Below are 11,380 nucleotides of genomic sequence, written 5' to 3' on the forward strand. Positions count from 1 at the left end.
GTGAGAGATAAACCCAATCAGTGAGAGATAAACCCAATCAGTGGGGGATAAACCCAACCAGTGGGGGATAAACCCAATCAGTGGGGGATAAACCCAATCAGTGGGGGATAAACCCAATCAGTGAGAGATAAACCTAATCAGTGGGGGATAAACCCAATCAGTGAGAGATAAACCCAATCAGTGGAGGATATACCCAATCAGTGGGGGATAAACCCAATCAGTGGGGGATAAACCCAATCAGTGAGAGATAAACCCAATCAGTGAGAGATAAACCCAATCAGTGAGAGATAAACCCAATCAGTGAGAGATAAACCCAATCAGTGGGGGATAAACCCAATCAGCGGGGGATAAACCCAATCAGTGAGAGATAAACCCAATCAGTGAGAGATAAACCCAATCAGTGAGAGATAAACCCAATCAGTGGGGGATAAACCCAATCAGCGGGGGATAAACCCAATCAGTGAGAGATAAACCCAATCAGTGGGGGATAAACCCGATCAGTGGGAGATAAACCCAATCAGTGGGGGATAAACCCAATCAGTGAGAGATAAACCCAATCAGTGGGAGATATACCCAATCAGTGGGGGATAAACCCAATCAGTGGGGGATAAACCCAATCAGTGAGCGATAAACCCAATCAGTGAGAGATAAACCCAATCAGTGGGGGATATACCCAATCAGTGGGGGATGAACCCAATCAGTGGGAAATAAACCCAATCAGTGGGGGATAAACCCAATCAGTGAGAGATAAACCCAATCAGTGGAGGATATACCCAATCAGTGGGGGATAAACCCAATCAGTGAGCGATAAACCCAATCAGTGCGAGATAAACCCAATCAGTGCGAGATAAACCCAATCAGTGGTGGATAAACCCAATCAGTGGAGGATAAACCCAATCAGTGAGAGATAAACCCAATCAGTGAGAGATAAACCCAATCAGTGAGAGATAAACCCAATCAGTGAGAGATAAACCCAATCTGTGGGGGATAAACCCAATCAGTGGGGGATAAACCCAAGCAGTGAGAGATAAACCCAATCAGTGGGGGATAAACCCAATCAGTGGGGGATAAACCCAAGCAGTGAGAGATAAACCCAATCAGTGGAGGATAAACCCAATCAGTGGGGGATAAACCCAATCAGTGAGAGATAAACCCAATCAGTGAGAGATAAACCCAATCAGCGGGGGATAAACCCAATTAGTGAGAGATAAACCCAATCAGTGGGGGATAAACCCAATCAGTGGAGGATAAACCCAATCAGTGAGAGGTAAACCCAATCAGTCAGAGATAAACCCAATCAGTGAGAGATAAACCCAATCAGTGGGGGATGCTAGATGGGGACTCTTCTTCCGAGGAAGTATGGGCTGAGGTTAGAAACAGGAAAGGAGAGGTCACCCTCTTGGGAGTTTTCTATAGGCCACCTAATAGTTCTAGGGATGTAGAGGAAAGGATGGCGAAGATGATTCTAGAAATGAGCGAAAGTAACAGGGTAGTTGTTATGGGAGACTTTAACTTTCCAAATATTGACTGGAAAAGATATAGTTCGAGTATATTAGATGGGTCGTTCTTTGTACAATGTGTGCAGGAGGGTTTCCTGACACAATATGTTGACAGGCCAACAAGAGGCAAGGCCACATTGGATTTGGTTTTGGGTAATGAACCAGGCCAGGTGTTAGATCTGGAGGTAGGTGAGCACTTTGGAAACAGTGACCACAATTCGGTGACCTTTACGTTAGTGATGGAAAGGGATAAGTATACCCCGCAGGGCAAGAGTTATAGCTGGGGGAAGGGCAATTATGATGCCATTAGACATGACTTAGGATGTGTAGGTTGGAGAAGTAGGCTGCAAGGGTTGGGCACACTGGATATGTGGAGCTTGTTCAAGGAACAGCTATTGCGTGTTCTTGATAAGTACGTACCAGTCAGGCAGGGAGGAAGGGGTAGAGCGAGGGAACCGTGGTTTACCAAAGAAGTGGAATCTCTTGTTAAGAGGAAGAAGGAGGCCTATGTGAAGATGAGGCGTGAAGTTTCAGTTGGGGCGCTTGATAGTTACAAGGAAGCGAGGAAGGATCTAAAGAGAGAGCTAAGACGAGCAAGGAGGGGACATGAGAAGTATTTGGCAGGTAGGATCAAGGAAAACCCAAAAGCTTTCTATAGGTATGTCAGGAATTAAAGAATGACTAGGGTAAGAGTAGGGCCAGTCAAGGACAGTGGTGGGAAGTTGTGTGTGGAGGCTGAGGAGATAAGCGAGATACTAAATGAATACTTTTCGTCAGTATTCACTCAGGAAAAAGATAATATTGTGGAGGAGAATGCTGAGACACAGGCTATCAGAATAGATGGCATGGAGGTGCGTAGGGAAGAAGTGTTGGCAATTCTGGACAAGGTGAAAATAGATAAGTCCCCGGGGCCTGATGGGATTTATCCTAGGATTCTCTGGGAAGCCAGGGAAGAGATTGCTGAGCCTTTGGCTTTGATTTTTATGTCATCATTGGCTACAGGAATAGTGCCAGAGGACTGGAGGATAGCAAATGTGGTCCCTTTGTTCAAGAAGGGGAGTAGAGATAACCCCGGTAACTATAGGCCGGTGAGCCTCACGTCTGTTGTGGGTAAAGTCTTGGAGAGGATTATAAGAGATACGATTTATAATCATCTAGATAGGAATAACATGATTAGGGATAGTCAGCATGGTTTTGTGAAGGGTAAGTCATGCCTCACAAACCTTATTGAGTTCTTTGAGAAGGTGACTGAACAGGTAGACGAGGGTAGAGCAGTTGATGTGGTGTATATGGATTTCAGTAAAGCGTTTGATAAGGTTCCCCACGGTCGGCTATTGCAGAAAATACGGAGGCTGGGGATTGAGGGTGATTTAGAGATGTGGATCAGAAATTGGCTAGTTGAAAGAAGACAGAGGGTGGTGGTTGATGGCAAATGTTCAGAATGGAGTTCAGTTACGAGTGGCGTACCACAAGGATCTGTTCTGGGGCCGTTGCTGTTTGTCATTTTTATAAATGACCTAGAGGAGAGCACAGAAGGTTGGGTGAGTAAATTTGCAGACGACACTAAAGTTAGTGGAGTTGTAGACAGTGTGGAAGGATGTTGCAGGTTACAGAGGGACATAGATGGGCTGCAGAGCTGGGCTGAGAGGTGGCAAATGGAGTTTAATGTAGAGAAGTGTGAGGTGATTCACTTTGGAAAGAATAACAGGAATGCGTAATATTTGGCTAATGGTAAAATTCTTGGCAGAGTGGATGAGCAGAGGGATCTCGGTGTCCATGTACATAGATCCCTGAAAGTTGCCACCCAGGTTGATAGGGTTGTGAAGAAGGCCTATGGTGTGTTGGCCTTTATTGGTAGAGGGATTGAGTTCCGGAGCCATGAGGTCATGTTGCAGCTGTACAAAACTCTGGTACGGCCGAATTTGGAGTATTGCGTACAGTTCTGGTCGCCTCATTATAGGAAGGACGTGGAAGCTTTGGAACGGGTGCAGAGGAGATTTACCAGGATGTTGCCTGGTATGGAGGGAAAATCTTATGAGGAAAGGCTGATGGACTTGAGGTTGTTTTCGTTAGAGAGAAGAAGGTTAAGAGGTGACTTAATAGAGGCATACAAAATGATCAGAGGGTTAGATAGGGTGGACAGTGAGAGCCTTCTCCCGCGGATGGAGGTGGCTAGCACGAGGGGACATAGCCTTAAATTGAGGGGTCATAGATATAGGACAGACATCAGAGGTAGGTTTTTTACGCAAAGAGTGGTGAGGCCGTGGAATGCCCTACCTGCAACAGTAGTGAACTCGCTAACATTGAGGGCATTTAAAAGTTTATTGGATAAGCATATGGATGATAATGGCATAGTGTAGGTTAGATGGCCTTTAGTTTTTGACTTCCCATGTCGGTGCAACATCGTGGGCCGAAGGGCCTGTACTGCGCTGTATCGTTCTATGTTCTATGTTCTATGGGTCACTGTCTGTGCAGAGTCTGCACGTCCTCCCCGTGTGTGCGTGGGTTTCCTCCGGGTGCTCCGGTTTCCTCCCACTGTCCAAAGATGTGCGGGTTAGGTGGATTGGCCATGCTAAATTGCCCGTAGTGTCCTAAAAAGTAAGGTTAAGGGGGAGTTGTTGGGTTACGGGTATAGGGTGGATACGTGAGTTTGAGTAGGGTGATCATTGCTCGGCACAACATCGAGGGCCGAAGGGCCTGTTCTGTGCTGTACTGTTCTATGTTCTATGTTCTATGTTCTAAACCCAATCAGTGGAGGATAAACCCAATCAGTGAGAGATAAGACCATAAGACCATAAGACATAGGAGTGGAAGTAAGGCCATTCGGCCCATCGAGTCATGGTTGATTTCAACTCCATTTACCCGCTCTCTCACCATAGCCCTTAATTCCTCGAGAAATCAAGAATTTATCAATTTCTGTCTTAAAGACACTCAATGTCCCGGCCTCCACCGCCCTCTGTGGCAATGAATTCCACAGACCTACCACTCTCTGGCTGAAGACATTTCTCCTCATCTCTGTTCTAAAGTGACTCCCTTTTATTCTAAGGCTGTGCCCCCGCGTCCTAGTCTCCCCTGCTAATGGAAACAATTTCCCTACGTCCATCCTATCCAAGCCATTCATTATCTTGTACGTTTCTATTAGATCTCCCCTCAACCTCCTAAACTCCAATGAGTATAATCCCACGATCCTCAGACGTTCATCGTATGTTAGGCCTACCATTCCTGGGATCATCCGTGTGAATCTCCGCTGGACCCGCTCCAGTGCCAGTATGTCCTTCCTGAGGTATGGGGCCCAAAATTGCTCACAGTATTCTAAATGGGGCCTAACTAGTGCTTTATAAAGCCTCAGAAGTACATCCCTGCTTTTATATTCCAAGCCTCTTGAGATAAATGACATTACATTTGCTTTCTTAATTACGGACTCAACCTGCAAGTTTACCTTTAGAGAATCCTGGACTAGGACTCCCAAGTCCCTTTGCACTTTAGCATTATGAATTTTGTCACCGTTTAGAAAATAGTCCATGCCTCTATTCTTTTTTCCAAAGTGCAAGACCTCGCACTTGCCCACGTTGAATTTCATCAGCCACTTCTTGGACCATTCTCCTAAACTGTCTAAATCTTTCTGCAGCCTCCCCACCTCCTCAATACTACCTGCCCCTCCACCTATCTTTGTATCATCGGCAAACTTGGCCAGAATGCCCCCAGTCCCGTCATCTAGATCGTTAATATATAAAGAGAACAGCTGTGGCCCCAACACTGAACCCTGCGGGACACCACTTGTCACCGGTTGCCATTCCGAAAAAGAACCTTTTATCCCAACTCTCTGCCTTCTGTCTGACAGCCAATCGTCAATCCATGTTAGTACCTTGCCTCGAATACCATGGGCCCTTATTTTACTCAGGAGTCTCCCGTGAGGCACCTTGTCAAAGGCCTTTTGGAAGTCAAGATAGATAACATCCATTGGTTCTCCTTGGTCTAACCTATTTGTTATCTCTTCAAAGAACTCTAACAGGTTTGTCAGGCACGACCTCCCCTTACTAAATCCATGCTGACTTGTCCTAATCCGACCCTGCACTTCCAAGATTTTAGAAATCTCATCCTTAACGATGGATTCTAGAATTTTGCCAACAACCGAGGTTAGGCTAATTGGCCTATAATTTTCCATCTTTTTTCTTGTTCCCTTCTTGAACAGGGGGGTTACAACAGCGATTTTCCAATCCTCTGGGACTTTCCCTGATTCCAGTGACTTTTGAAAGATTATAACTAACGCCTCCACTATTTCTTCAGCTATCTCCTTTAGAACTCTAGGATGTAGCCCATCTGGGCCCGGAGATTTATCAATTTTCAGACCTTTTAGTTTCTCTAGCACCTTCTCCTTTGTGATGGCAACCATATTCAACTCTGCCCCCTGACTTTCCTGAATTGTTGGGATATTACTCATGTCTTCTACTGTGAAGACTGACGCAAAGTACTTATTAAGTTCCTCAGCTATTTCCTTGTCTCCCATCACTAGATTACCAGCGTCATTTTGGAGCGGCCCAATGTCTACTTTTGCCTCTCGTTTGTTTTTAATGTATTTAAAGAAACTTTTACTATCATTCCTAATGTTACTGGCTAGCCTACCTACCCTACCCAATCAGTGAGAGATAAACCCAATCAGTGAGGGATAAACCCAATCAGTGAGAGATAAACCCAATCAGTGATAGATAAACCCAATCAGTGGGGGATAAATCCAATCAGTGAGAGATAAACCCAATCAGTGGGGGATAAACCCAGTCAGTGGAGGATAAACCCAATCAGTGAGAGATAAACCCAATCAGTGGGGGATAAACCCAATCAGTGGAGGATAAACCCAATCAGTGAGAGATAAACCCAATTAGTGAGAGATAAACCCAATCAGTGAGAGATAAACCCAATCATTGGGGGATAAACCCAAGCAGTGAGAGATAAACCCAATCAGTGGGGGATAAACCCAATCAGTGAGAGATAAACCCAATCAGTGGGGGATAAACCCAATCAGTGGGAAGTAAACCCAATCGGTGAGAGATAAACCCAATCAGTGAGAGATAAACCCAATCAGTGAGAGATAAACCCAATCAGTGGGGGATAAACCCAATCAGTGGGGGATAAACCCAATCAGTGGGGGATAAACCCAATCAGTGAGAGGTAAACCCAATCAGGGAGCGATAAACCCAATCAGTGAGAAATAAACCCAATCAGTCAGAGATAAACCCAATCAGTCAAAGATAAACCCAATCAGTGAGAGATAAACCCAATCAGTGGGAGATAAACCCAATCAGTGGGAGATAAACCCAATCAGTGAGAGATAAACCCAATCAGTGAGAGATAAACCCAATCAGTGAGAGATAAACCCAATCAGTGGGGGATAAACCCAATCAGTGAGAGATAAATCCAATCAGTGAGATAAACCCAATCAGTGGGGGATAAACCCAATCAGTGAGAGATAAATCCAATTAGTGAGAGATAAATTTAATTAGTGGGGGATAAACCCAATCAGTAAAAGATAAACCCAATTAGTGGTGGATAAACCCAATCAGTGAGAGATAAACCCAATCAGTGAGAGATAAACCCAATCACCCAATCAGTGGGGGATAAACCCAATCAGTGAGAGATAAACCCAATCAGTGAGAGATAAACCCAATCAGTGGGGGATAAACCCAATCAGTGAGAGATAAACCCAATCAGTGAGAGATAAACCCAATCAGTGGGGGATAAACCCAATCAGTGAGGGATAAACCCAATCAGTGAGAGATAAACCCAATCAGTGAGAGATAAACCCAATCACTGGAGGATAAACCCAATCAGTGGGGGTAACGTCCCACTGCAGCCAATTACAACCGATACGCGTAAGGAACTTACACTCTCACAGCCCTGTCTCTGAAAGGAGTAATAAAAGTTTTGAAAGTTGGAGGCATTGAAGAGAAAGAAGTGATATCAGCATGTGGAGACAGAAGTGATACCAGCATGTAACATTGAAGACTGAATAAAGTTTTGTACGATTGTACCACAACTCAGGCTCAAGTCTCGTGGATATAACAATGTAGTGCAATATTATGTCACTACAATGTGATGCGACTGTGATGTGATGTCACTGTAATGTGATGTGACTGTGACATGATGTCACTGTAGTGTGATGTCACTTTAATATGATGTAACTGTGGTGTGGCATGATGTCACTGGTGTGGTGTCCATTGCGCAATAAGACATAGAAGGGGAATCAGCCCATTTGGTCCATCAAGTCTGCTCTGCCATTCAATCATGGCTTTATGTTTCTCATCCCCATTCTCCTACCTTCTCCCCATAACCCCGGATTCCCTTATTAATCAAGAACCTATCTATCTCTGTCTTACAGACACACAATGATTTGGCCTCCACAGCCTTCTGCGGCAAAGATTCCACAGATTCACCACCCTCTGGCTGAAGAAATTCCTCATCATCTCAGTTTTAAAGGATTGCCCTTCAGTCAATGCCTCCATTTTTCCTAACACAGAGCATAACATCACACTTTTCCACATTGTATTCCATCTGCCACTTCTTTGCCCACTCTCCTCGCTTGTCCAAGTCCTTTTGCAGCCCCCCTGCTTCCTCACTACCAGTCCCTCTGCATATCTTTGTATCATCTGCAAACTTAGCAAGTGCCCTCAGTTCCTTCTTCCAGATCATTAATGTACATTGTGAAATGATGTGGTCCCTGAGGCACACCAGTAGTCACCGGCTGCCGTCCCAAAAAAGACCCCTTTATCCCCACTCTTTTCTTTCTGCCAGTGAGCCAATCCTCTATCCATGCCAGTATCTTAGCCTTAACAGAATCTTAATTTATTTGACAGGCTCCTATACGGCATCTTGTCAAAGGCCCTCTGGAAATCTAAATAGATCACGTCCACTGGTTCTCCTTTGTCTAACTTCCTTGTTACATTCCCAAAGGACTCAAACAGATTTGTCAGACATGACCTCCCCTTGATGATGCTGTGTTGACTCAGTCCTATTTTATCATGCACTTCCAAGTACTCCATAATCTTATCTTTAATTATCGACTCTAAAATCTTACCAATGACCGAAGTTAAGGCTGCCCTGCCTATAATTTCCTGTCTTCTGCCTTCCTCCCTTCTTAACAGGGGTGTTACATTAGCTACTTGCCAGTCCTCTAGGACCCTCCCTACATCCAGCGATTCCTGAAAGACCACCAATGCCTCCACAATCTCCTCAGTTATCTCCTTTAGAACCCTGGGGTATAATCCATCCGGTCCAGATGATTTATCCCCCTTCAGACCTTTCAGTTTCCCCAGAACATTCTCTTAGTGATGGCCACTCCACTCACCTTTCCCCCTGACTCTCCTGAACTTCTGATATCCCACTGGCGTCTTCCACCGTGAAGACTGATACAAAGTAACTATTCAGTTCCTTTGCCATTTCTTTGTTCCCTATTACTACTTCTCCAGCCTCATTTTCCAGTATTCCAATGTCTATTTTTGCCTCTTTTACCTTTCATATATTGAAAAAAATTCTTGCTATCTTCTTTTATATTACTAGCTGCAGTGTGGTGTCACTGCGGTGTAGTATGATGTCACTGCAGTGTAATGTGTTGTCACTGCAGTAAGATGTGATGTCACTGCAGTGTGATTACAGAATTATAGAATTTACAGTGCAGAAGGAGGCCATTTAGCCCATTGAGTCTGCACCGGCCCCTGGAAACAGCACCCCACTTAAGCCCACACCTCCACACCATCCCTGTAACCCAGTAATGCCACCCAATATTTTTGGCCACCAAGGGTAAGGGCAATTTAGCGTGGCCAATTCTCCTAATCTGCACATCTTTGGACTGTGGGAGGAAACTGGAGCACCCGGAGGAAACCCACGCAGACATGGGGAAAACGTGCAGACTCCACACAGACAGTGACCCAAGCCAGGAATCGAACCTGGGATCCTTGAGCTGTGAAGCAACTGTGCCAACCATTGTGCTACCGTGCTGCCCACTGATGTCACTACAGTGTGATGTCACTGCGGTGTGATGTCCTGTGGTGTGGTGTCACTGTAATGTGATGTGACTGTGGTGAGGTGTGATGTCACTGCGGTGTGATGTGATATGACTGTTGTTGATGTCATTGTGGTATGATGTCACTGCAATGCGGTGTGATGTCACTGCAATGCGGTGTGATGTCACTACAGTGTGGTGTAATATCACTGTTTTGTGATGTCACTGCGATGCGCTGTGATGTCATTGTGGTGTGATGTCGCTGACATGATGTCGCCACAGTGATGTCACTGCGATGTGATGTCACTGCAGTGTGATGTCATTACGGTGTGGCGTGATGACACTGCGGTATGATGTCACTGCGGTGTGATGCCACTGTGATGTGATGACACTGCGGTGTGATGGCACTGCGGTGTGATGCCACTGCGGTGTGCTGTCATTAGTGTGGTGTGATGTCACTGCGGTGTGATGTCATTATAATGTGGTGTCACCACGGTGTGATGTCATTACAGTGTGGTGTGATGTCACTGCGGTGTGATGTAATTGTGTGCAGAGTAACTAACTCTCCGTGTTTTATGGAATACATTCAGAAACATATTTTTACTAAAGCAGGTTACAAAATCCTCAAGGCGGTCCTTTTCCCTGTATGAATCCTGCTCCTCTCCACCCGGCACAGGAAGAGCTTTGATTTAATATGGGGAAGGGGTGGCCCAGGACAGCCGCTCTCACCCGCACTGCCCAGAGCACCATGCCAACTTTCCTCGCTGCTAAGGAACTGCAGCAGGGCAGCTTCCACAGACAGCCTCGCAATCCCGGCAAACACACAGCTTCACAGGCAACAATTCTGGGAAAGTAAACTCAAATATTCCTTTCACCAAATGACAAACAAACAACAACAATACCCCCAGCCATAACCCCCGAAAGTTTGCAAAACTTTGGTCACCTCTCTCCAAACTTTGTTTTCCTCCCCTTCCCTTCCTTCTGATCCAACTTACCCCAGGTGAGGCGGAGCAGGAGGGCGATGGTCACACACGATTCCGGAATCATCCAGATGTACAGAGCCAGCTTCAGGAGGGGCCGGAATGTCGTGACTGCTGACAGTGGAGTTGTGAATTGTGACTGTGAATCTACACCGCAGAGTGAGCCCTCTCCCGGTACAGACAGCTCTGCATGGCCACCCCCAGCCCGCTCCAACTCACAGCTCCTACCCTGCACCTCCACTGTGGCTGCGAGCACAAACTGAGCAGGAGGAGGAGAGCATCCAGGGACCTCCCATCGGTTCTCGCTCTGGATCTCAAGTCAGGAAACGAGGAGGAGTTTATAGCTTGGGCAGAAGCAGAGCTCCGCTCCGGCACGTCGTCGGAGTGCAGCCTGAAGCCTGAGAGCCTCCAGCTCCTGGGCTGTCCTCACATCAATTCATCTTCTCACCGAGCCCAGCACTAGCATCATCCAAACCGTCTCCCATCATTGGCTCAGCGAGGCCGTGAAATCATCCGCACCCCCACCGCTTTCAAACACCATTGACAATATCCAGGGGCTGGGACAGTGGATATAATGGATACTGGGGACTGAGTTACAGACTGGAATCTAATCGAGGGGTTCAGATGGTTTATATATAGAATAATGGATGCCCGGGAGTGAGTTACAGACTGGAATCTAATCGAGGGGTTCAGATGGTTTATATACAGAATAATGGATAACCGGGAGTATGTTACAGACTGGAATCTAATCGAGGGGTTCAGATGGTTTATATATAGAATAATGGATACCCGGGAGTGAGTAACATACTGGAATCTAATCGAGGGGTTCAGATGGTTTATATATAGAATAATGGATACCCGGGAGTGAGTAACATACTGGAATCTAATCGAGGGGTTCAGATGGTTTA

The 11,380-nt window shown here is 45.9% G+C and overlaps 1 protein-coding gene across 2 annotated transcripts in view; it reads right to left on the bottom strand.

Annotated features, from left to right (window-relative positions):
- tyro3 (TYRO3 protein tyrosine kinase) overlaps positions 1 to 11,070 on the bottom strand; it is a 192,362-nt gene extending 181,292 nt beyond the window's left edge. Inside the window, exon 1 of one of the 2 annotated variants that reach the window (XM_038783864.1) lies at positions 10,488 to 11,070. In XM_038783864.1, the coding sequence (XP_038639792.1) occupies positions 10,488 to 10,539 (52 nt within the window). In that variant the 5' untranslated portion in view covers positions 10,540 to 11,070. The remainder of the gene's footprint in view (positions 1 to 10,487) is intronic. The other variant, XM_038783873.1, reaches the window with a different exon arrangement.
- Positions 11,071 to 11,380: the final 310 nt, after the last annotated feature.

This window comes from Scyliorhinus canicula, chromosome 2 (assembly GCF_902713615.1).
Source record: "Scyliorhinus canicula chromosome 2, sScyCan1.1, whole genome shotgun sequence".
NCBI classification, from domain to species: domain Eukaryota; kingdom Metazoa; phylum Chordata; class Chondrichthyes; order Carcharhiniformes; family Scyliorhinidae; genus Scyliorhinus; species Scyliorhinus canicula.